This window comes from Carcharodon carcharias, chromosome 10 (assembly GCF_017639515.1).
Source record: "Carcharodon carcharias isolate sCarCar2 chromosome 10, sCarCar2.pri, whole genome shotgun sequence".
Classification (NCBI taxonomy): Eukaryota; Metazoa; Chordata; class Chondrichthyes; order Lamniformes; family Lamnidae; genus Carcharodon; species Carcharodon carcharias.
In genome coordinates this window covers 169,498,813-169,526,563 of record NC_054476.1, presented here as the reverse complement: position 1 = coordinate 169,526,563, position 27,751 = coordinate 169,498,813, and the positions used below count along the sequence as shown (strand labels likewise).

The 27,751-nt window shown below is 42.1% G+C and overlaps 1 protein-coding gene across 1 annotated transcript in view; it reads left to right on the top strand.

Annotated features, from left to right (window-relative positions):
- Positions 1-27,751, top strand: part of tlcd2 (TLC domain containing 2) — a 93,953-nt gene that overhangs the window by 18,237 nt on the left and 47,965 nt on the right. Inside the window, exon 3 of the mRNA XM_041198394.1 lies at positions 2,818-2,900. Within this exon, the coding sequence (XP_041054328.1) occupies positions 2,818-2,900 (83 nt within the window). The remainder of the gene's footprint in view (positions 1-2,817; positions 2,901-27,751) is intronic.

Genomic DNA, 27,751 nt, shown 5'->3' with positions numbered 1-27,751 from the left:
TTAGTAAAAAAATTTATTTGAATTATAAATCCCTCATGAAATTTCATCCTGCCCGTGGATAAATGTGAAGGCCGCCTGGGCTCTTCACCTGTCCTCCAACCTTAAGGTTGGACGGGCAGCTCAGTTAATAACTTTAATTAGTTTTTAAATGGCCTTAATAGGCCTTTGATAGTTTGGCGGGAGCACAGCCGACTCCGGTGCGGACCCGCCGAACTGAATATCTAAATGACGTGTGATGACGTCGGGACGCGTGCATGATGTCACCGCGCGTGCATGCTGTCACCGCGTGTGCATGATGTCACTGCGCAATCATTTTACTCGTCAGTGAATGGGGCCCAACCCAATCACCAGCCCGAAGATTCTGGCCCATAGGTCGGTTGAGTGAATGTAAGAGATCTTATGGCTCTATTTCAAAGAGCAGAGGAGTTTTTCCTGGTGTCCTAGATAATATAAAAACAAAAAAACTGCAGATGCTGGAAATCCAAAACAAAATCAGAATTACCTGGAAAAACTCAGCAGGTCTGGCAGCATCGGCGGAGAAGAAAAGAGTTGACGTTTCGAGTCCTCATGACCCTTCAACAGTTCTGCTGAAGGGTCATGAGGACTCGAAACGTCAACTCTTTTCTTCTCCGCCGATGCTGCCAGACCTGCTGAGTTTTTCCAGGTAATTCTGTTTTTGTCCTAGATAATATATATGCTTCAAGCAACATAAATTAAAATGATCTATTCATAATCCCATTGCTGTTCCTAGTACCTGGTTGTGCAAACTGCCTACTGCATTTTCTATATTATAACAGCAATTTTTCAAAAGTACTTTGTTGGTTGTAAATGACATCCTGAGATTGTGATAAGTGCAATTTAACTACAAGCTCTTTCTTTTCTTTTTCTCGCTTTCCTCCCCCTCATCCTCCTTCATGAATCTTTTTGCCACTGTTATCTCAGAACAGGTTGTTATTTCCCATAATCCAATGACTGAGTGGCCCCCACAGCGGCTGGGATCAATGGCAAAGCACCTCAGAAACCTTCCCCCTTTCAGCCCACCAAAACCAAAATTACCCCCTCACCCCAGAACACAAGCAATTACATCAAATTATAATTAATTAAAATGTTTTAGAGTATAATCAATAAACCAAGAATTATGTACGTACCTAGTTTCTACCATGCCTCTGACAACAAACTAAATCTGGTGGCAGAACCTTTGTAAATAGCATATAACTGTCCTATCATTATTGATACATTGTTATGACCACAACTAATGTTATTCGCTGAGTAATTAAATCCCAAAGGGAAACTTGTCTGACTGATCATAATGTTTTATTGTATTTTGAAAACTAGGGGAAAACTACTGACCCCAAAAGCATTGAGTCCCAGTAACACTTTTAGCATTTTAAAATTAAAATATTTATTAACAAAAAGAAAAATAACTTAAATACAAGATTAAAATTACACAGTTGAAACAGTCTTACGAAACATTCCCCCAAAAAAACCCACGTGGTCAGAACACACAAGTTAACTACTTGACAAAAACTCCCTTATAGATTTTAACTAAAAAACCAGTAAAATTACCCAAGGCAAAAACTACTGCTACTTTAATAAAGTATATCACACAACTTCTCACTCTCTTTCACTCTGCTGCGGAACCAAAGGAAGTTCAGAAACAGACTGTTTACTGAAAACAAAGACTTCTCTGGCTTGAAACTGGATGGATGCTTCAAATTCACAACCTTTCTCAGCACAGAGCAAGTATCAGGATATCCCCCCACTCCACACAGCCACACAACTCAATTAAACATCTCTGTTATACATCTTTATTTCTCCTTTCAGCCTAGACTCCATTGTCCTAAGCATCTCTTTGAACTCAACTTTTCCAAAATATAAAAATCTTTCATGTCTCCCTATCGCCTCCACTTATAGGTCAAATAAAATTTAATAACCTCCCTTGTTTCCTTACGAAACCTTTGTAAGTTGTAAAAGTCCCTTGTATTTCTAACCTACCCTTTGAAATTTAACAGCTGAAAAGTCAAGTCCCTACTTGCTTATCATGCAAATTTAAAACCCAACCTATTTACTTGAAATCCAACTTTACCACAGTCTCTTATTACAAATGCATGCATCTTGCACCTTTACCTTTCATCTCTCTGTTCCTACAGACAAGTTGTTTTTACTAACCTTCCCCCAATTTAGTTACCCCAGGAGACACACAAACACACACACACACACACACACACACACACACACACACACACACACACACACACACACACATACACTTTACAGAATGCTACCATATTCCCAAAAATATTCAGAAAGATAACTTGCATCTTCACAACATGTATACTTTGAATTGGATTTGGAGATCTCCTTTAGCCATTCAATAATGTTTCTGTCCCATTCATCAATTTCAGCATTTTGCTCATTTTGGTTGTGTCAAATCTGAAAATTATGTCACAGAATCACAGAATGTAACAGCACAGAAGGAGGCCATTTGGCCCATCATGTTGATGTTTCCAATAGATTTGTTATATATATATATATATAAATGTACTTCCAAAATTTCCATTCCTTGAATTTTTAGTTTTGCAATTATTTTGCAGAAAACCTCAGGCATGTTGTTGGGGAGAATTGAGGAAATTGCAGTGCAGGGCAGCACCTATTCAGGGATTGTTTGGTGAGATCAGGAGCCTGAAATTTTCAATTCATCAAGCACAAACATTCCTTATTTCAATGAGAAAATTCACTTTGTGCCAAGGGGAGCAACAGGCTAAAGAGTTAAACCTTTCAAAAACAAAAAAAAGCCTTTTCATCCTTGTCTTGCAGGTTATTTCATCCATGATTTTACAGACATGCTGTGGAACCAGAAGTTTCAGAATTCCTGGGAACTGCTTTTCCACCATGCTGTGGTAAGTAGTTTCTCAACATCTGTAAAGTTCCTTTCGACAAGTTCAATCCTCCTTTGCCTCAGATCTTGTACACAACCCAATCTGCCTCATGCAGCAGCCCCTTTCATCACTGCGACATGAGTGATATTATCCCTAAGTAAATCACGATCCACATCAGCAGGCACCTTTTCATCCATTTTGTATTTACTAATAGTCAGTTGTTTGCTTATGATGTGTTCTTCTTAAGTAGCTCTGTATAATAGAGCTAATTATTCCAAATTTGCTGCAAATAGCTGTCTGGGTAGTTGTTCTTCGAGTATGGGATGGCTGTTCAACATGTGTTGCATGCATGACTGTTAAGGAAGGCAAGAAAGAGAAACCAGGAAATTACTGTGTTAGTCTAACATCTGTGATGGAGAAGTTATTGAATCTATAATTAAGGATAGAATGACTGAGCACTTGAAGAAATGTGAGCTGATTATAGAGAGACATCGTGGATTTTTGAAGGGAAGGGCATGTCTGATGAATCTAGTTGAATGTATTGAGGAAGCAACCAAGTAGTAGGCAGGGAAATATCTAGGAGTATAATGGCCAGGATTTCCCAGTCGGCGAGTGGGGGGGCGTGTAAAATGACGCGGGATGACATCAGGTGGAACTCCCGGCATCGCTCCGCCATTGACAAAATAATTAATGTAATTAATGGAACTGCTTGTCCAACCAGGTCAGTGAGCAGGCCTGGCAGGAATTGGAGAAAACATGAAACCTCATCCACGGGCGGGATGAGTTTTCATGTAGGTTTTTAAAAATTTAATAAAAGTGTAACTAAAAGTGATGGATATGTCCCAACTCATGTGACAGTGTTACATGAGGGGACATTTCAGGGAATTTTTTTTCTATTTTTAATATTGTTGACAGTAGAGCCGATTTCCCTGAGACAGTGCTTAGTCTCGGGGAGATGAGTGTGCTCCTTCGTGCGCGTGCGTTAAGAGCACACTCTCGGCTCAGGGAACCCCCCCACCGGCTCGCACAGGGAGCGCATAGCGCTTCCTTGCAGACGTCACACTGGGCGGGCCTTAATTGGCCCGCCCATGGAAAATGGCGGCGCGGCCCGATCGGAGGCACCGATCGGAGGCGCACCTCCATGTGCCCGCTCCTGAACTTCCCCATCCCCCCTGATAGGGGGAAAATTCTGCCCAATATATAAGGATTTCCAGAAGGTATTCAATCTGGCTCCATATTAGACTGTTTGCTAAAATTAAAGATCATGAAATTGAAGGTAAATTATTGACCTGGTTAGGAGATTGGTTAGGGAATAGTAGAAAGTCAGAATAATAAGTATGTACTCTTAATTGGTTTGAAGTGACTGCTGGTGTCTCAGAAAGATCTGTGACAGGGTGTCAACAATTCACTATCATTATTAATGCCTCAGATAACATTGTGGAGTGCCATATATCCAAGTTTGCTGGTGACATAAAGATTGGTAGTGTATTAAGTAGCATGAACAGGAGCATAAAGTTTCAAGATGAGATAGATTAAATGGAGGTGAACATATGGCTCATGGATTTCGGCACAGCGTGAGGTCAATCATTTGGATAAAAAAAAGATTGAATATTGTCTAAATGGCAAACAATGAAGGTCCAAAGAAACTTAGGGCCCTTGTACACAAATCACTAAAATATAATCATCAGGTACAAAAAAAGTCAAAAACATCAATGGAATGTTAGGCATTCTAGAGGACTAGAATGTAAATGATTGAAGTTTTCCTGCAATTATAAACTTAGCTCTTGTCAGATCACAAATAGAGTATTGTGTACAGTCCTAGGAGCTGCACCTTAGAAAAGATATATTGGCCTTGGAAGAAGCTTAGCACAGGATCATGAGATTGTTATCATAATTCCACAAATTCAAATATGATGAGCCATTACACAAATCAAGCTTGCATTCTTTTGAATATAAAAATTTAAGGGGTGATTTGATTGAGGTTTTTTAATAATTTTGAAAGGAATTTACATGGTATTTAGAAAGAAGCTTCTTCTGCCGGTTGGGGGAGTCTTGGACAAGGGGTCATAACCTTAAAATCAGAATCAGGTCACTGAGGAGAGTAGTTGGGAAACATTTCTTCACACGAAGTGTGGTAAAAGTGTTTATTCTACCTCCTACAAAAAGCAGTCGATGCTAGCTCAATTAATAATTTTAAATGGTGAGATCAGTAGATTCTTACTAGACAAAGATTTAAAAGGAAGTGGAACCAGGGCAGGTGGATGGAGTTAAGATATAGATCAACCATGAACTCATTGAATGGCAGAACAGACTCAAGGGGTTGGAGGGCCTAGTCCTTTATGTATGTGTATGTATGTTTCCGACGTTGTAACGTAGCTTGCATATGTCCATACCCCAGTTCCGAAGAGTCATTTTGGATTCAAAACATTAGCCCTGTTTCTTTCTCCACAGGTGTTGCCAGACTTGCTGAGGTTTTTGCAGCACTTTGTTTTTATTTCCCATTTCTAGCATCCACAGTATTTTGCTTTTCCATGTCCCTTTCAGTTTTCATTGTCTAAAATTTCATATTCATGGCTTACACACGATGCAAAGCTAGAAAAAATCCTTCTGCCCGATTTCATTTTTGTTTTTTGTTCTCCTGTTCTGTTTCTATTGTGTTCGCTTCCTTGCCTTCTGCTTTACGATCAACCAAAGTGCAAGACTTCAAACAAGCATGTGAACAAGATCTTGGGAACTATTATTTTTGAGCTACAAAATCAATAAAGTATAAAAAAATAACTAAAGTTGGCCCGCAGAAGCTACCATTGAATGAGAGGAGAAGCTGAACTAATAACATTATTCCATTTAAACGTTTCAAGTTGATCTGAACCGCTGTGTTGGACTTATTGGCAATGCCACATTGAAAAAGAAATTCATTTAAACAAAACAAGTGTGCATAAAATATTAATTCTTTGGATTTGCTTCTAAGCTGCTGTATATCCCTGGTAAAGGCTTTCAAAGAGAGGGATGAAACTTAATTGAAGCACTTGATTGGAATTTCAAATATTGGAATTATTTTTCCAACTTGGTTCTTCCTGATTGAGTGTCTTACAGGGGCCATAATGACAAACCCCTCCTCACTTCACCTTGGCTGTTGAAAATGTAGTTTTAAATTCTCCTCAGCTAGAGAAGCCTAGAAGCCTCTTAGGTAATTGAAATCTGCCTTGATCCAAATTTAAAATCTCAAAACAATGTTAACCATGAGTATGTAGATTTTGTGATAAATATATTTGAGACATAGACTGCAGAATTTTCTATTATGGCAACAATTAACATTCAAAGAAAATATCCGAACTTTCTATTTGCAAACCTCATTGACCCCCCCCACCCCGATCTGACTTTACATGTGATAGAAAAGTACAAGTGACACTGAATATAATAGGATTTCATTCTTGGGTTTCAATGTAGTTGGTTGTACTTAGAACATCAAAGCCACATAAATTCCTTTGAATTTGAGATTTTTCTCAGGAATAAGAGTGTGACCTGATGAAACATACATTCCAAAAACGACAGAACCTACCTTTTATTTTTACACTTGCTCTCAGCTTTATTGCTTACCCTTGCCTCACTCCCATCCTCTCGAATACCTCTGCCTCACTCGCCTACTGATTTAGTAAGGCTTTATTGTCATCAAATGATATGAAATCAATGTGATTGCTTTTTATGTTATGGTTTGCCTTGCTATGTATTTTCAGCATTTTTTTTGCATTCTGTCAGAGTTCCAAATGTTTTGTTTTATTTGCTGAGGTGGAGGTTGGAAGAGACTACCTGAGATGTGCTCCAGTGTGAGTGAGAAAGAAGTTGGGTCTCAGCAAGTGCAGGTTTTGTGTAACTAAGGAGAAAGTGAAGGTTGTGAGTAGGCATATTAGATGGTAGGGTGTAGTCTGGGGGGGGCTGAATCTAGAAGGGATGTGGAAATACTTGGATTTTGGAACTCTTAATAACATTGAGGTGCTGAAAACACACACTTGGCTATCCATCCTCTCTCCCAACTGCTCATGTTTTGTTACTAGTTGAAGAAGGTCAGGGAGTTGGGAAAATATGGCAGCACTTGTTCAAGATGCAGGCTGTAGATTGGAGGTTTAGAAATGTACCTGTGACCATAGGAAGAGGAGTCATCCATTCAGTCCCTGGAACCCGTTCTGCTGCTATTAAATCATGGCTGATCTGTGCCACTGATCTATTTACCAGGCCTTTCTCGATATCCCTTGATATCCTTGCCAAAAAGAAAACTTTGAAAGTTTCAATTGACCCAGCATTCTCAGCATTTTCAAGGTGAGTTCCAGATTTCCATCATTCTTTTTGTGAAAAAATGCTTCCAGATTTCAGTTTTAAAGACCATAGGGAGACCATGAGTACAGAGCACTGGACGGGAGCTGGGTTCAGGGAGCGCTGAGGAGGAGATGGGAACCAGAAGCTAAGTGAGATGCCCAAGTGTATTTAATGGGGAAACCTAGCATGGAGTGGAAACATTGGGAGTTTGTTTTATCCTTTCACAGGATGAGGGCATCACTGGCTAGGCCAGATTTATTGCCCATCCCTAATTGCCCTTGAGGTGGTGGTGGTGAGCTGCCTCCTTGAACCGCTGCAGTCCATGTGGTGCAGGTACTCTTACAGTGTGGTTAGGAAGTGAGTTCTAGGATTTTGATCCAGCGACTGTGAAGCAATGGAGATATAGTTCCAAGTCAGGATGATGTGTGGTTTGGAGGGGAATTTACAGGTGGCGATGTTCCAGATTATAATCATGGTGCCAGACCTTGAGGATAGTGCAGCTGGCCATTGAGAGTGGCTGTTTAGGTCAATACCTAAGGAACGTTTCAATCAGGTTAACTTTTGAGTCAACATCACAAATAAAGTGTTCCATTCAACAGGTCAACCTGTCTCCTTTTTCATATGTTGACTAATTTTCATTGCTACTGATTTAACACATGTAGCTTTACAAAATATTAAAAATTTTACTTCAGTGTGCATGAAATTTTAAAAAGATCTCATATCTTCTACCAGGAACATATACACACAATATTGTATCAAACCTTATGGTTGTTTGTAGATGTCATTTGCAGGAGAGCTCAGATACAGAAGGAGCACAGTTGATTTAAACAAGGTCCGCTGGGATTCCATCTAAACAAAGCCTGATCATGTGTTTTGATAATTAATATGCACATGAGTGCAGTGCTTATCATAAGCACAAAGTAGAGCAGGTAATTGGAATGGTGTCATTGGTAATTTGTAGAAGTTATTGCAGCTGAGACCTGTGGTGCTAGGAATATGTTATCTAGACAACATCCTGGTCTTATAGCACAAATGTAAATAGATACTTTTTTTAAATGAGCGCAATTTCTCTGTAAGGTTATAAAGTCTATTTTAAAAAGAATTATATTGATATTATTTAATGTTATAGAATGATACAATACAGGAGGTGGCCGTTTGGCCTATTGTATCTGTGCCAGGTCTTTGGTAGAGCTATCCAATTAATCCTATTCGCTTGTTTTTTCTATCAAAACATTTTCCCTTAAGGTTTTTGTCCAATATATTTTTGAATCTACATCCACCACCCGATCAGACCATGCATTCCTGAACACAGCGTGCTGGTTTTTTTCCAAAAAGGAAAATTTCCTCAAGCTGCCTCTGTTTGTTTTGCTAATCGCCTTAAACCTGTGTTTTCTGGTTACCAACCATTCTCCCACAGGACAATATCACTTTATTTACTCTAACCAAACCTTCACACCTTTGAACACCTCTATCCAATCTCCCCTGAACTTTATCTGCTCTAACGAGAATGATCCTCTCTATCCAATGTATGTAACTGCAATCCCACATCCCTGGAATCGTTCTAGTGAATCTTTTCTATACCCTCACCTAAGGGCTTGACATGTTTCATAAAATGTGGTACACAAAATCGAATACTTTTTGCTGCTAAAATTGGCAAAGGACGAAACTTCAGCCCATTGTTGAGACAAAGAATGAACTTCTGACCTATATCTGACTTGAAACTCAGTGCTGACACTGTGTAACAAAAATGGGGAAAGGATTTTATGCATTCATTTAATGAGTAAAAAAATATAATTTAGAAAAGGGGAGAGGAGAAATAATGAAATAATATTGCTGGAAATGGAGAAGCATATGCCAGTACAATGATGGGGTTCTGAGCGGAAATATGGCAACACGGGCTGGGTAGGGGAAGGATTGGCACAGATGCTGGTACACAAAAGTTAAGCAATTGTTCGGTCCTGTCTGTTGTGCTTAGCTCCACAGGGGTCAGTGGATCCAGGATTTGGGAAGTGATGGGAACATGTGATTTTCTATTGCTGAAGTCATATGGGATTGAATCACAGGCCTGAGGCAAGCAGATTGATGGGTCCATAATGGAGAGGAAGTGGTCAATATGTCTGTTGTAAGTCCTGGAAAAATAAATCCATAGCTACAATATGGCAAAGAAACTACAGCAATGCATTGGGCAGTGAGTGCAAACAGATTGGCAAAGCTAAGATAAAAGACAATAATAGGGTGTGCCCTGCACAAATTCTGGGATTGACCAGGAAAGCTAGAATTGGGTCAAATTAGTACAGAAGTCAGGATCTGGGCAACAATAGAAGTAAGTGGACATGGCCAAATAAATAGCAGGAGACCCCAGAGTGCCCAAGGCAAGAAGGAATGAGGCTGGTTAGAAAAAAGGGTAGGGCCACAATGGTGTTTGAGAAGCAAGGTCATTGTGGCTCAGGGTGAATTCAGATTCTGGATCAGCCAGAGAGAGTAGATATGGGTGTAGCGAAACTGGACAGAAGCCAGATGCTGGCTTGTTAAATACTAAGCCATGATTGTATTAACAGCCTCGGGTCTTTGATAGTACTTTTGCTTCTGAGTCACAAGATGGTGTGTTCAAGCCCCACTCCAGAAACTAGGTTGATATTCTGGTGCAGTATTGAGGATGTGGTGTTGCAATGTTTGTGTTGTCCTTCTGATGAAACTTTAAACTGAGGCCCCATCTGGCCTCTCAGGTATATTTAAAAGTCCCATGATCCTATTCAAGGAAGAATTGGAGAACTCTTGCCAGTGTTCTGACCAAAATCCATCCATCAATCAACATCACTAAAAAAGATTTTTGTATCATATTAAGCACATTTCTATTTGTGGGTCCTTGCTGTGTACAATTTGGCTGCTCTGTTTCTTACCTTACAACAGTGACCACATTCCAAAAGTATCTCATTAGCTGTAAAGTGCTTTGGGATGTCCTGAGGTTGTGAAAGGTGCTTGTTAAGAACCCTGTAGAGCCCAATAACTTTTAAAAATAGTGATGAATGCAAAGGAATTGCACAATAAGATTTTACGTTTTAAGACTGTTATTGTAACAAACAAACTAAAATCAACTTCAACTAAACATTATTCAGTAGGAACATAAAACACTAAACTACAGAAAAGTTATTCCAAATTAACTTCTTAACATGACAGAAAACCCCACACCATGTTTATATGTTACACTGCACTTTCAGCAAAATTGTAGTCTTGTGTTAAAAGTCCCAAGCTTCACCTGGCTTAACAGGATTTAATCTCCCTGCCCGACTAGGGTGAATCTTCCAGTGTCCTTTTAAAAAAGTCTCCTTCCCTCAGTCTTCTGAGCATAATCGAATGGACTTCCAGTGGCGTGCATTTTAGACAGGTTTTGCGGATGGGACAAAAAGGCAACAGAGAAATACTTTAGTTCAGCAGTTCAGGAGAATTTATTAAGTATTAACATTCAACAAAACTTAGAAAACCAGTTAGTAGTTTACAGGTTGCTACAGGCTTTGCTTCCCATTTTGACCTTGAAGAGCAGAGCATGTTAGGACTCATCATGAGGTCTTCTTGTGATGCTGTGAAGCTGCCCTTTGTGATGGTCTCCATCTCTGCTGTGACAAGAGCTTTTGGCTCGCATCTTTCATACAGTTTCCAGTGCCTGGGTCTCCTTCGTGTGGCCTGATTTGCACTTGGTATGATTAAGTTGACCCTGGCCCCTTCCAGGGGTGATGTGATTCATATCAGTTATGGATCAGTTCAAACCAGTTCAATCTGTCCTTGCAGTTACATGAGTCATTCCTTTAAGCCAGCATGAGCAATTTCAGGTAAATATACAGTTTGCAGTCAGGAGGTTAAAATCTAACATTTAGGGCAGAATTCTGCCTTTGGTGGGGGTGCTGGGTGGGGGTGGTAGGGAAGCTGAACACCGCCCGCGATCGGGACTGGGCCGTGATTTCATGCTGGTGGGCTCTGCCTGTTTGGGGGTGGTAGGAGGGGGAACAGGGCGAGCAGGCTAAGCATGAACTTCACTCATGCTCACTTCATAACCTCCCTGAGGTACAGAGCTGTGTCCGAGAGATGGAACGTTTTTAAAAAAGAAAATGAAGGAAATACAAATGTCATAAAAGATCCCTCCATGTGACTCTGTCACATGAGCAGGGACATGTTATTAATTACATTTTAAGACTTCTATTTTTATTTGCTTTTGAAAACCTTATCCTGTCCGTAGATGAGGTTTTCCAAAAAAATGCAAAGGCTGCTTGGCCTTTGCACCTGCCCACCAACTTTTAGGTTGGAGAGGCAGTGAAAACTTTACGTTAATTGATTATTTAATGGGCTTAACAGGCCTTTTAATTGTCAGCGGGCACACTCCCAACTCTGGCACACACCTGCCAATGTTGGCACGCTCAGTCATTTCACACTCGATTGGCTCAGGATCGCGCCCACCCGCTGAGCGATAATTTCTGCCCTTGAAATTGAACGTTGACATGATTTTCCCCCAGAGTTAAGGTACCCTGGGCTTTAAGCTATTTAATTTAAGCCCTTCTCCAGTGACAGCGGTCCTGGGTATCCAAAGATCATGTTTCAAGCAAAGTCCACACAGCTTCTTGATAATATAATGTGAGGGGCTGAACCTTCGGCTGGGTGAGCAGAGGTGGGGCCCGCTCGCTGAGGTGTAAAATGATGCAGGGTGACATCAGGCCTGGGTCCCAACATCACCGCGTGTCATTTAGATTTTCAGACTCAGCTGCTCGCCCCCCGAGCTGTCAAAGGCGTTAAGGCCAGTAATAACTAACTAAGCCGATTGAGAAAGCTGCCCATCCGACATTAAGATTGGCAGCGGGTAGGTGACCAGCCCAGGCAGCCTTCGCATTTTTCCAGGATGAGGTTTCATGAAGGGTTTATAAATTTAATAAATTTTTTCATTAAAGCTCACTGACATGTTCCAGCTCATGTGACACTGTCACATGAGGGGACATCTTTAACTTTATTTTTTTTTGATTAAAAATTTTAAAACTTATTGATTGAATTGATTTCTGTGCTTTTTCACACACATGCACAAAAGGGTGACTCAGGAAACCCCTCCCCTTCCCCCTCCCCCCGCCAGCACAGGGAACGCTCAGCGCTTCCAGGTTCACGTCACGCTGGGCGGGCCTTAATTGGCCCAGCCACATAAAATGACATGGACCCAATCGGGAGCAGCAATCAGGTCCGCCCCCACCCCCACACAACCCCCCCAAACGGGGGGAAAATTCTACCCCGGGTTTTAATTATGTTTCCCATCATTGTTTATTCTGTCGAAGGGTCATGAGGACTCGAAACGTCAACTCTTTTCTTCTCCGCCGATGCTGCCAGACCTGCTGAGTTTTCCCAGGTAATTCTGTTTTTGTTTTGGATTTCCAGCATCCGCAGTTTTTTTGTTTTTATCTCTGTGTTTAATTGACTGCCACTGCTCTTCAAGAAATGCCTACCTCCTTGAAGAAGTTCTGTTCCTCTCTGCGACAAGATTTCCGGATTTCTCTGTTGCCTTGTTCACCTTCATTGCTTTCCATTTCTCTCCTAGTGTTTGACAAGGTGTTTACTAAAACCCGCTTTCACAGCCATATCTCCTTTCTCAGTGACTGTCTCCGTCTCCGACTTACCCCACATGGATTTCAACTGAAATTCCACCCCTCATGTTTCGAACCCACCCAGGATTACAGGTATCTCCGGGACATAAAACGTTTCTCGGACTGCTGTTCCCGTCACATTCTGAAATCCACCCTCAGTGCCATGCGCCGCCATATGAACACACTCGACCTCTCCCTCCAGCAGCACCGCCGTACCCTTTTTCAAAGCTGCGCGTGCCCCCAGTTTCATTTTATCCTTCGGCTCATCCGACGCCTCAACAAGAAACTTTTTCTCTTTCTCTCAAGTGCTAAGGAACGCAAGCTCCAACAACTCATCGACACCAACACCCATCTAGGACCCTCCACCCCTGCCTGTCCCTCCGTCCCCACCCCATCTTCCAATCCCAACCCCAGCCGTGTATTCACTATACCCCCTGACCTTCCCCTCTCCGATGCTGAACGTTCAGTGCTCAGCAAAGGACTTAGTTTCATACCCTTACGCCCTCACCTCAATGAATTTCGGGCTCGGCATGATACTGAACTCTTCTTCCGCCGTCTTCGTCTCCGGGCTCACTTCTTTGGGCAGGAGTCCTCTCCCAGTTCAACGGATCCTTTTACCCATCTTCAATATTCTCCCTCCACCTGGACCCCTCCCTCTGGATTCTTACCTTCTCTCGATCTTTTCATTGAGAACTGTCGGCGCGACATTAGTCGTCTCAATTTCTCTGCTCCTCTCACCCATTCTAACCTGTCTCTCTCTGAACTTACTGCACTCCATTCTCTCAGGTCCAACCCTGACATTGTCATCAAACCCGCTGACAAGGGTGGTGCTGTTGTTGTCTGGCGCACTGACCTCTACCACGCGGAGGCTGAGCGTCAACTCGCAGACACTTCCTCCTACCTCTCCCTGGACCATGACCCCACCACTGAACATCAAGCCATTGTTTCCAGGACTGTCACTGACCTCATCTCCTCTGGGGATCTCCCTCCCACAGCTTCCAACCTGATAGTTGCCCAACCTCGGACGGCCCGCTTCTATCTCCTACCCAAAATCCACAAACAGAACTGCCCCGGTAGACCGATCGTCTCAGCTTGCTCCTGCCCCACAGAACTCATTTCTCGTTATCTTGACTCCCTTCTCTCTCCCCTTGTCCAGTCCCTTCCCACCTACATCCGTGATTCCTCTGACACCTTACGTCACATCAACAATTTCCAGTTCCCTGGCCCCTACCGCTTCCTCTTCACCATGGACGTCCAATCCCTCTACACCTCCATCCCCCACCAGGATGGTCTGAGGGCCCTTAGCTTCTTCCTCGAACAGAGGCCCGAACAATCCCCATCCACCACTACTCTCCTCCGTCTGGCTGAACTTGTTCTCACGCTGAACAATTTCTCCTTCAACTCCTCTCACTTCCTCCAAATAAAAGGTGTGGCTATGGGTACCCGCATGGGCCCCAGCTATGCCTGTCTCTTTATGGGGTATGTGGAACATTCCTTGTTGCAGTCCTACTCCGGCCCCCTTCCACAACTCTTTCTCCGGTACATCGATGATTATTTCGGTGCTGCTTCATGCTCTCGTCAGGACTTGGAAAAATTTATTAATTTTGCTTCCAATCTCCACCCCTCCATCATTTTCACGTGGTCCATCTCTGACACTTCCCTTCCCTTCCTTGACCTCTCTGTCTCAATCTCTGGTGATAGACTGTCCACCAATATCCATTACAAACCCACCGACACCCACAGCTATCTCGACTACAGCTCCTCACACCCCACTTCCTGTAAGGACTCCATCCCATTCTCTCAGTTCCTTCGCCTCCGTCGCATCTGTTCCGATGATGCTACATTCAAAAACAGTTCCTCTGACATGTCCTCCTTCTTCCTTAACCGAGGTTTTCCACCCACGGTCGTTGACAGGGCCCTCAACCGTGTCCGGCCCATCTCCCGCGCATCCGCCCTCACTCCTTCTCCTCCCTCCCAGAAACATGATAGGGTCCCCCTTGTCCTCACTTATCACCCCACCAGCCTCCGCATTCAAAGGATCATCCTCCGCCATTTCCGCCAACTCCAGCATGATGCCACTACCAAACACATCTTCCCTTCACCCCCCTTATCGGCATTCCGTAGGGATCGCTCCCTCCGGGACACCCTGGTCCACTCCTCCATCACCCCCTACTCCTCAACCCCCTCCTATGGCACAACCCCTTGCCCACGCAAAAGATGCAACACCTGCCCCTTCACTTCCTCTCTCCTCACCGTCCAAGGACCCAAACACTCCTTTCAAGTGAAGCAGCATTTCACTTGCATTTCCCCCAACTTAGTCTACTGCATTCGTTGCTCCCAATGTGGTCTCCTCTACATTGGAGAGACCAAACGTAAACTGGGCGACCGCTTTGCAGAACACCTGCGGTCTGTCCGCAAGAATGACCCAAACCTCCCTGTCGCTTGCCATTTTAACACTCCACCCTGCTCTCTTGCCCACATGTCTGTCCTTGGCTTGCTGCATTGTTCCAGTGAAGCCCAACGCAAACTGGAGGAACAACACCTCATCTTCCGACTAGGGACTTTACAGCCTTCCGGACTGAATATTGAATTCAACAACTTTAGGTCGTGAGTCCCCTCCCCCATCCCCACCCCCTTTCTGTTTCCCCCTTCTCTTTTTTTTTTTCCCAATAAATTATAAAGATTTTCCTTTTCCCACCTATTTCCATTATATAAAATAAAAAAAAAAAACCCACTAGAGCTATACCTTGAGTGCCCTACCATCCATTCTTAATTAGCACATTCGTTTAGATAATATCACCAACTTTATCTTTAACACCTATGTGTTCTATTGTACTATTGTTGTTGACATCTTTTGATATTCTGCTTCTATCACTGCTTGTTTGTCGCTACAACCACACCAACCCCCTCCACCTCTCTGTCTCTCTATCTCTCCGCCCCCCACACACACACCTTAAACCAGCTTATATTTCAGCTCTTTCCTGGACTCGAACTCAAGTTCTGTCGAAGGGTCATGAGGACTCGAAACGTCAACTCTTTTCTTCTCCGCCGATGCTGCCAGACCTGCTGAGTTTTCCCAGGTAATTCTGTTTTTGTATTGTTTAGCAATTGTCTGTTACCTAAGTTCATTGTACAAACATCAGCAGTTTAAATGCATAAAATTAAACAGTTTAAAACACATAAAACTAATTATCATGAGGGCAATTAGTGGTGTCACTTAACAAAATGGCGTATTAATATGATTAAAGGTTGACTGTAATTGAACACAATTTCTTTGAATGTTAACATAATTAGCACAATTGATTACCAAGCATTATTGCCTAACAATTTTGCAATAAATAAATGTAAGTCTTTTCCATGTGCTGCACTTTGAGAAATATGTTGCAGTTGATTTTAGTTTCATTGTAGTTTCTGCAATTTAATCTTTCTGGGTTATGAAACTAACATCTAGCCAATTAACATAATTGTCACCGAGGTTATGAAAGCAGCTAACTTTGATTTGCCAGATGTATCTCATCTTAACCAATCTTTGAAAACATCAACCTGTGATGTTCTAGAATGTTAAGTCAGTAAGCAGATCTGATATCCTGTTTGAAATCCCAAGCTCCTCCTTAGTTTAATGGGATTTCTTCTCCCTGCCCCATCAGGGTGAATCTTCCAGTGTCTTTTTAGATAAAGTCCCCTTCATTCAATCTTCTGAGCATCTGAGCATAACTGAATGAACTTCCAGTAGCAACATTCCCCCTGATGACTCCTTGGTCTTTAACTCTCAACTCTCTTCGTTTCTTTGAACCAAGAATCCTCTTTCACCAGCACTCTGCTTAGTGGTTAATCCAGAAAGGGTCCTTTTCCCCTGCCTATTATAGCAGCATCTGATGTGGGTGGTCTTCCCCAAATCTCTCATTCTGACTGACTCTGAGAGCCTAGGCAGTAGCAAGGCCAGTGCCTCCTCCTTTGTGTCACCCTGCTCTCATGCCCACTTGTCCGTCCTTGGCCTGCTGCATTGTTCCAGTGAAGCTCAACACAAACTGGAGGAACAGCACCTCATCTTCCGACTAGGCACTTGACAGCCTTCCAGACTAAATATTGAGTTCAACAGTTTTAGATCATGAACTCTCTCCTCCATCCCCACCCCCTATCCGATATCCCCCCCTTTTTTTCCCAATAATTTATATAAATTTTTCTTTTCCCATCTACTTCCATTATTTTTAAATGTATTTCCATCCATTGTTTTATCTCCTACCTTTTAACCTATTTCGATCCCTTCCCCCCACCCACCCCCCACTAGGGCTATCTGTACCTTGCTCATCCTGCTTTCTACCCTTAATTAGCACATTCCTCAGATAATATCACCACCTTCAACACCTCTTTGTCCTTTTGTCTGTGACATATTTTGGTTATCTCCACCTATCACTGGCCCTCTATCCAGCTCTAACTGTCCCACCCGCACCCCTCCCCCCCTCCAAACCAGCTATTATTTCACCTCTTTTCTATTTTTACTTAGTTCTGGTGAAGAGTCATACGGACTCGAAACGTTAACTGTGTTCCTCTCCGCAGATGCTGCCAGACCTGCTGAGTTTTTCCAGGTATTTTTATTTTTGTTTTGGATTTCCAGCATCCACAGTTTTTTGCTTTTATGTTAAAACTTGCACCTGACTTTGAGTAAGTATCAAATTGAGTTTAATGTCTCCATAACAAGCAGGTCACTTCATTTGTCTCCGTGTAGATTTTGTAAGAAGTCACTTAGGCTTGTCTCCAGGCGTATTTTGTAGGAAATCACATCCCCCTTGCCAAACTGTTTCATTAAAGGCGACAGTTTAAATAGTCATGTGTTATGAATGCTGGACTTTATAAATATGCTACATAAATGAAAGCCTTTTCTTTGTACCACATTTTGAGAAATATGTTGCAGTTGATTTTGATCTCATTGTAGTTTCTGAAATTTAATCTTTCTGGGTTATGAAACTAACACCAAACCAATTAACATAATTGTTATCGAGGTTATGAAGCCAGCTAACTTTGACTTGCCAGATGCATCTCATCTTAACTAATCTTTGAAAACATCAACCTGTGATGTTAAACCAGTAAGCAGATCAGGCATCCTGTTTACTATATTCCCATATTTTGATGACGTGATGCTGGTGAAGGATTGAGAAAGCAGGAGAAGAAAAGCATGTGTTAAGTTTCTTGGAAAGAGCTTTCACAATACCAGCAGGAAAGAGAACTTGGCCCATGTGACCAAGGAGAAGGTGCCTGAATCTTAGTTACTAAACATCAGGAAATTGGATGAATAATTCAACAAAAACAGGCGAGGTGTGTCAATTAATTCCTTTCAGACAGAGTGCATAAAATTATGAAATGTGGCAGAGTGCCAACACTAGGGTGCTGTTTCTATTAATGGCATTGGATTAATAAGCAGCTGCAAACTATCTGCTGCTGTCTCCATTCTGTGTCTTGGATGAATAGATCATGAATGAGCTCAAAAATTGACAGCTAGAATCTGCGTGTGGATTCTCTGACTGGTAATCAGCATAAATGTCTTTTTTCAAAAAGACAAAAGCTCTCATCATTTCTCCAGGGTTTCCACAAACATTGGAGCAGCAAAATCCCATAGAAATTGACTTCTGTTTATATTTATCAGTTTGTGCCAGTAACAATGCAGCCAACACTACTTCTTGTATTTGTTCACGGGAGATGGGTATCACTGGCTAGGCCAGCATTTATTGCCCATCCCTAATTGCCCTTTAAAAGGTGGTATTGAACCACCTTCTTGAACTGCTGCACTCCATGTGGTGTAGATACATCCACAGTGCTGTTAAGAAGGGAATTCTAGGATTTTGACCTAGCGACAGTATGATATAGTTCCAGTTCAGGATGGTGTGTAACTTGCAGGGGAAATTGCAGGTGATGGTGTTGCTATGCATTTGCTATCCTTGTCCTTGGAGGTGGCAGAGGTTGTGGTATTGAAGGTGCTGTAGAAGCCGCCTTGGTGAGTTGCTGCAGTGCATCTTGTAAATGGTATACACACTGCTGCTACTGTGCATCAGTGGTGGAGGGAATGAATGGTTCAGGTGGTGGATGGGGGGCCAATCAAGCAGGTTGCTTTGTCGTGAGCTGCTTGAGTGTTACTGGAGCTGCACTCATCCAGGCAAGTGGAGCGTATTCCATCACACTCCTGACTTCTGCCTTGTAGATGGTGGACAGGCTTTGGGGAGTAAGGTGAGTTACTCACTGAAATATTCCCAGCCTTGACCTACTCTTGTGGCCACAGTATTTATATGGCTGGTCCAGTTCAGTTTCTGGTCAATAGTAACCCCAGGATGTTGATGGTGGGGGATTCAGTGATGGCAATGCCATTGAATGTCAAAGGGCGATGGTTAGATTCTTTCTTATTGGAGATGGTCATTACCTGGCACTTGTGTGGTGCGAATGTTACTTGCCACTTCTCAAGCCCGAATGTTGTCCAGGTCATGCTGCATATGGACATGGACTGCTTCAGCATCTAAGAAATTGTGAGTAGTGCTGAACATTGCACGATAATCAGTGAACATCCCCATTTCAGACCTTATGATGGAGGGAAGTAGCTGAAGATGATTGGGCATAAGATACTGCCCTGAGAAACTCCTGCAGTGATGTCCTGGGACTGAGGTGATTGACCTCCAACAACCACAACCATCTTCCTTAGTGCCAGGTATGTCTTGAACCATTGGAGAGTAATGTGCAGCTGATCCATGTTACAGCCACATACCACAATTAGAGAAACCTATCTTGAATGGATTGATGAGCCTGAATCGGATGATGTCCTTGTATAAAGCTCCTGTCAGTGGAAACTGTTGAAACAAAAATGTCAGCGTATTTAAAATAGATGGGAGATTTACCATATTTATAAGTCGATCTCATATAAAAGTCAACCCCATGACTTTTGACCTAAAAAAAAAGTAATTTTTCACGTACCTCATAAAATTTGACCCTAATTTTTCAGGGATCAAACCAAAGAAAAAGTTTGCTTATCTGGGACAAGGTCAAATCCCACCTTGTCGATGATGTAATCTGTGATGTGAGATCAACCAACACTGATGTGGTAGTTATTCCTGGTGATCTTGTGAGTGTTGTTCAACCCATGGATGTGGGTATAAATAAACTTGACAAGGACAATTGGTTGTCAAAAAGTGAAAAAAGATTCACTAAAGGTGGAAGAATGCAAGCACCCTCACTAGCAACATTGTGCCAATGGGTCATAGATGCACGGAATGAACATGATCCCAATCTTATTTCAACTCTTTCTTGGACTCGAACGCAAGTTCTGTCGAAGGGTCATGAGGACTCGAAACGTCAACTCTTTTCTTCTCCGCCGATGCTGCCAGACCTGCTGAGTTTTTCCAGGTAATTCTGTTTTTGTTTTGGATTTCCAGCATCCGCAGTTTTTTTGTTTTTATCCCAATATTGTCAAAAAATCATTTCTAATCTGTGGAATATAAAAAGTTCGATGGTACTGGGGATGACTACATGTAGAATTATGATACTGAAGTTACCAGTACTGCTGATGATGGTGAAAGTGATGATGATGGAAACTTTGAAGATCCATGTGATGTTATTCAACCAGGGCCATTGGGACAAATTGTTCAGTGATTTAGATCATGATCAGAGTGATTTTGAAGTGTTGTAGTTAATTCATTATGGTTTACATTTACATAGGGCAGAGTTTAGCCCTTGTCGGGTGGGGGTAATTGGGAAGCAGTCAGGGCTGGACCGCGATTTCACACTGGCGGGCCAATTCAAGGCCCCGCCCAGTATGAAACACGAGCGGCAGTGCTCAACGCTGCCTGTGTGGGTGGGGGGGGAGTGCGAGAGCGAACTTCACGCATGCGCGTAAGTGTGCGCTTACAAATCTCCCTCCCTGAGGCACAGAGCTGCCTCAGGGAGAGGAAAACTTTTCAGAAAAATAAATAAAAGCACATAAAATGTTATAAAACACGTCCCCTCATGTGACTGTCACATGAGCAGGGACATCTTATTAAGTAAAATTTTTATATTATTTTTATTTGCTTTTGGAAACCTCATCCCGCCTGTGGATGAGGTTTCCTAAAAAGTGCAAAAGCTACTTGCCTTTTCACCTGCCTGCCAACCATAACTGAAATATCGCGTAACTGCACATTGACATCAGGATGTTCGCCCAATGTCAGCATGCATCGTTTTACACTTGAGCAGGTCAGGCACGTGCCTGCATATAGTTTATAACGTTATAAATAAATGTTAAAGCATTAATATGAATTTTTTTTAGTGTTGTTGCTTTTTCCTTTATTCCATTGTGACAACCTTTTTTGGGCCCAAATTAAATAGGAATGTCAATCCCTCAAAAACATTACACATGTAAAATTCAACCCCATGTTATAGGACCTGGAAATGATTCCCAGTCGCCAAATTAATGGACTCTATACACCCTCTCCTCCTACAAGAGACACCTTCCAAGTTAAAAGCCCCCTGTGTAAATTAGGTGCAGAGCTAAGAATTTCATGGTTATTCTGCTTGAAAATATCTTTGTATTCCTGTTTTAACTCATTAGTTACTGACCTATAAATGTAGACAAATGTATTGGGTCTGTTTTATACAAAAAAAAAATCAGAAAAGGATTGAAATATGAAGTAGAGGGGAAAAAATTATAATTGATGCTGTTCTCACTTGGATGCCGAGCCCAAACCAAATTCTAATGTTGACTTTGATGGAGGAATTACATCATACACCTAATCAGTTATTACACTAAAATAACAGGAAAATTTGAAAGAACATCGTGTTTGTAGAACACCAGACATAATGTCTACCTTGCAATGTTACCTCCTGTAGTTACAATGCAAGTGTTTTCATTTGGGAACAAGTAGATCACAGCAATAACCTCCCTTCCCCAGGGTATCTATTTGGTAATTAATAAGGATTCATGATCGAATAAACTTACACATCCTCAGCACTTCAACTGTTTTGAATTGCTTTTCAATTGTAGTCATTTATTAGGTGGGCAAGTGGAGCAGCCAAACTTTAAACAGATAAATCCCACAAACAGCAATTTTCGTAGCTGTATTGTATAATTGTGAAGAAATACATATTTGAGTACCTCAAGAGCCCTCCTTTTAGCTTTATTGACAGCTGATTATGTTTTTAATTATCCTTCCTCGCCCACTCATTCGGAAATGATTGCAGGCTTGGGATATGCAAACAGCAATGTTTAAAGGTCCCAGATCTGGTCTCCCAGCCAGCCCAAATTACAGATTGACAACGGTGAGAGCATTAGATTAGGCTTCAGCATCCCTGGATTAGGAAAGGAAAGAAAACAAATTAGGAGAGTTTAGGGTGAGAGGAGGGGACCGGGGTGTGTGTGCATCAGTCATAGGCTTAAACAAAAACAGAATTACCTGGAAAAACTCAGCAGGTCTGGCAGCATCGGTGGAGAAGAAAAGAGTTGACGTTTCGAGTCCTCATGACCCTTCGACAGAACTTGAGTTCGAGTCCAAGAAAGAGTTGAAATATAAGCTGGTTTAAGGTGTGTGTGTGGGGGGCGGAGAGATAGAGAGACAGAGAGGTGGAGGGGGGGGGCGGTGTGGTTGTAGGGACAAACAAGCAGTGATTGAAGCAGATCATCAAAAGATGTCACCTTAAACCAGCTTATATTTCAGCTCTTTCTTGGACTCGAACTCAAGTTCTGTCGAAGGGTCATGAGGACTCGAAACGTCAACTCTTTTCTTCTCCACCGATGCTGCCAGACCTGCTGAGTTTTTCCAGGTAATTCTGTTTTTGTTTTGGATTTCCAGCATCCGCAGTTTTTTTGTTTTTAGTCATAGGCTTAGTTGTGATGCCCATGTCTGGCCTTCCATGAGATGCTGCATGGAATGTGTGATTTTACACCAACTCAAAAAGAGAGCATGGTCCAAGCATCAGGCACTATCCAAAAGGAAGGGAAGCAATCCCTTTTAACTTCCCTAAAAATGCATTTTATTCTAGTGCTGTAGAACACCAGAGGTATGACCATCAGAATGATACTGGATTAAATTGAGAGTAGGCTGCATAAACATGGTTTATATTACCTTGAGTTTAAGAGATTGAGGAGTGATCTGATTCAAAAGTTTAATGTGTTAACATCTGATGAGGTACACAAGGAAGAATTGTTTCCTTGATGGGGGTGGGGGGGATCAAAAATCAGGGAATGTAGAATAATAGAGAACAGAATAGGAGGCTATTTGCAGCATTGTGCTTATGCTGGCTCATTTAAAGAGTGTTCATTCCCACTTTTTGTCTGTAAGCTATTATGTTCCTCAGCTATCAGTCCAACACACTTTTTAAAATTATTTATGAAGCCAGCTCCCACTAATTTTTCAAGTAGACCATTCCAGATCATGATAACTTGGTGTTTTTTTAAAAAGTTCCTCATCTCACCTCTAGATCTTTTGCCCATGATTTTAAATCTTTGTCTGTAGGTTATTGACTCTCTTACCAGAGGGAGTAGTTTTTCTCTATCTATGTAGTAAAACCTCTCATCATCTTGAAAACCTCTATTAAGTGATCCCTTAACTTTCTAGAATCATAGAATGGTTACAGCGCAGAACAAGCCATTTGGCCCATCATCTCTGTATTGGCCCTCTGAAGGACAATTCACCAAGTGCCACCCTCCTGCCTTTTCCCTTTGGTCCTGCAAATTTTTCCTTTTCAAATAATGATCCAATTTCCATTTGAAAGCCTCAGTGGACTCTGCTTCCACCTCATTCTCAGGCAGTGCATTCCAGATCCCAACTGCTCGCCGTGTGGAAAAGTTTTTCCTGATACTTCCATTGCTTCTTTTGCCAATCGCCTCAAATCTGTGCCCTCGTGCCCTCGATCCTTCTGCCAATGGGAACAGTTTCTCCCTATCCACCCTGTCCAGACCGCTCGTGATTTTGAATTCCTCTATCAAATCTCCTCTCAGCCTTCTTCAAGGAGAGCAGCCCCAATTTCTCTAATCTTTCTTTCCTCATCCCCGGAATCATTCTCATGAATCTTTCGTGCACCCTAGCTACTGCCTTCACATCCCTCCTAAAGTCTGATGCTCAGAATGGGATGCAATACTCCTGTTGAGGCCAAAACTGTTTTACAGATTTAACATAAATTCCTTGTTTTTTGTTCTCTATACCTCTGTTGATAAAGCCCAGGATGCCATATATTTTATTAACCATGCTCTCAACCTGTCCTGCCACTGTCAATGATATATGCCCATATTCATCCAGGCCCCTCTGCTTCTGCACCCCCTATAGAACTGTACCCATTTTATTACATTGTCTCTCTGCTGCTTCCTACTAAAATGAATGACTTTACACTTCTCTGCATTAAATTCTTTTGCCACTTGTCCACCCATTCCACCAACCTACTCTATCCTCTTCATAGCTCACAATACTTCCAAGTTTCGTTGTCATCCACAAATTTTTAAATTCTGACCTGTACACCAAGGTTTAGGTCATGAATATATATCAGGAAGAGCAGAGGTCCCTGGGGAACTTCACCATAAACCTTCCTTTTGTATGAAAAGCAAGTGTTCGCCACTACTCTTTGTTTCTGATCATTCAACCAATTTTGTGTCCATGTTGCTACTGTCCCTTTGTTTCATGAGATGTAACTTTGCTCACAAGTCTGTTGTGCAGCACTTTATCAAATGCCTTTTGGAAATCAATGTACACCACATTAACAGCATTACTATCATCAGCTTTTTCTGTTACCTGATTAGAAAACTTAAGCAAGTTAGTTCTACACTATTTTCGCTTAACAAATCCATGCTGGTTTTACTTAATTAACTTGCATTTGCTCAAGTGATTATTTTGTCCTGAATTATTGTTTCTAACAGCTTCCCCATGACCGAGGTTAACATGACTGGCCTGTAGTTGTTCTTCTTTGAACAGGGGTGTAACATGTGCAATTCTCCAGCCCTCTGGCACTGCCCCCGTGTATAAAAAAGATCAGAAAATTATGGCCAGTGCCTCCACAATTTCCATGCTCGCTTCCTTCAGTATTCTTGGATGCATCTCATCCAGTCCTGGTATCTTATCAACTTTAAGTACAGACAGCCTATCCAATACGTTCTCCTTATCAATTTTAAACTCAGGAACTGTCTGAACTACTTCCTCTTTCACCAGGAACCTGGTAGCATCTTCCTCCTTGGTGAAGATAGATACAAAGTATTCATTTTATACTCCATTTAGTACACTATCCTTTTTGGCTCCACTCCTCCCTTTACCACCCTTTTACTATTTATATGCCTACAGAAAACTTTTGAATTCCCTTTTTTATGTTAGCTGCCAGTCTCTTCTCACACTTTCTCGTTACTTCACTTATTTTTTCAATTCTCCTCTGAACCTTCTATACTCAGCCTGGTTCTCGTTTGTATTGTCTTTTTCTTCTTACTCTTAGTCCCTATCTTTTGCCATCCAGTGAGCTCTGGATTTTGTTGGCACTACCTTTCCCATTCGGAAGAATATATCTTGACTGTGACTGAACTATTTCTTTAAAAGCAGCCAGTTGTTCAGTTACTGTTTTTCCTGTTAATATTCAATTTCAATTTATTGGAGCCAGAGTCCATTCTTACCCCACTGAAGTTGGCTTTCCCTCAATTAATTATTCTTACTCTGGATTGTTCCTTGTCCTTTTCCATAGCCAGCTAAACCTTCTGATACTATGATCACTGTCCCCTAGATGTTCCCTTATGACACTTGATTCACTTGGCCTACCTCATTCTCAAGAACCAGGTCTAGCAATGCCTCCTGTTGGACTGGAAACTTACTGCTGTAGAAGATTCTCCTGAACACACGCTAGGAACTCTTGCCCCTCTCTGACCTTTACACTACAATTATTCCAATCTATATTCGGATAATTAAAGCCTTCCATTATAACTACTCCATAATTTTGCACTTCTCTGTAATTTCCTTTCAAATGTGTTTGTTCCTCCACACCTTTCCCACTAGTTGGTGTCCTGTAGACTACACTGAGCAATGTAATTGCAACTTTTTTTTCCCTTAGCTTTAGCCAAATAGAATCTGTCCTTGATCCCTCTGGGACATCCTCTCTCTCCAGCACTGCAATATTCTCCTTAATCAATACTGCCACCCCTCCTTTCCTTCCTTTCCTATCTTTCCTTAACACTCTGTATCAAGGAATATTTAATACCCAGTCCTGCTCTCTTTTGAACCAGGCCTCTGTTATTGCCAAATATATTGCCATGTGGCTATCTGCTTCTGCAACTCACCAGTCTTATTTGCCATACTCCACACATTCACATACATTCACTGCAACTCTAATTTTGATTTTATTACTTTCTCTTTTATGCTGGACCCACCTAATAGCTTACTATTTCCCACTATAATACTATCTGTCTCTCTCAATATCCTGTACACCTTGGTGTTCCTCCCTGGTATTATCTCCTGGTTTGCACACCACTATCAGGTTAGTTTAAACCCTCCCCATTAGCACAAGCAAATCGCCCTTCAAGGAACTTGGCCCCTGCTCTGTTTAGCTACAACCTGTCCAGCCTATACAGATCCCATCTTCCCCCAGAAATGATTCCAGTGTCCTAAGAATCTAAAGCCCTCCCTCCTTCACCAAATCTCCAGCCCTTAATTCATCCCCACTATCCTCCTATTTCTGCATTCACTCGCTCCTGGTACTGGAAGTATTCCAGCGATTACTACTTTTTGAGGTTCTGCTTGCTAATTTCCTACCTAGCTCCCTAAATTCTGATTGCAGAACCATATCCCTCTTTCTACAAATGTTGTTGGTACTAATGTGGATCGTGACCTGCTGACTGTTCACGCCCCCCTCTCAGAATGTTCTGCAGCCACTCAGTGACATCCTTGACTCTGGCACCAGGGAGGCAGCATGCCATTCTGGATGCATGTCTGTGGCCTCAGAAATGCCTGTCTGTTCCCCTAAACTATCGAATCTCAGGTCATTATTGCTCTTTCCGTCTTATTTGTGCCACCCACCCCCGTACAGCTGAGCCAGTCTTGGTGTCACTGACTACACTCCCCAGATGAGCTATAACTTTCATCAGTATTCAGAACTGAATACTGATTGGAGACTGAGATGTACTCAGGGGCCTTCTGCACTACCTGCCTATTTCTCCTTGACTGGGTGGTCATCTAGTTACTCTCTCCCTGCATAGTCTTAAGTTGCAGGGCGACCACATCCTTATGAGCATGCTATCCGTGAAGTTCTCAACCTCATATGGATGTTCTCTAGTGATGCCAACAGCTACTCAAGCTCCATAGCCCAGAGCTTGAGCTGCTGCAGACAACAACATTTCTTATATATATATGATTATCCGGGACATAGGAAATGTCCTAGAGTTCCCACGTGGAACAGGATGTGCATCCCAGGGGGGGTCAGAGCTGCCCTGCCACCTCCCTAACTATTGGATAGTAAACTTACTAGTTGAAAAGAGGACTCACCAGCTGCTCACTTCTCTTCTTCTTGTCACTTAAATATAAGGAGGTTAATTGAAATGCTTTATTTTACCCTTCTGTCCTCATAAAGTAAATCACTTCACACTCCTCTGCATTGAATTCCATCTAACATGCCCCTGCATATTTCACCATCTTGTCTGACAACCTGAAGCGAATAACTATCCCCATCACTATCTACTCCTTTGTGGAATTTTGTATCATCTTTTTAATGCTGCTCCTTACATCCAAGTCATTTATTAAAGAATTGCAAAGATTAATGAATCCAAAGGAGGCTTTGAGGGACGACCATTGCAAACCACCCTTCGGTCTGAAAAATAATCATCCACCACCATGCTTTACTTCTTGTCACTGAACCAAGTTTGTATTCTTAACACTATTTTCCACTCAATTCCATGCACTCTGTCTTATTAATAAGCCTCCTGTATGGCACTTCATCGAATGTCTTCTGAAAGTTCATTATGCATTTACTGTACTAACTTGA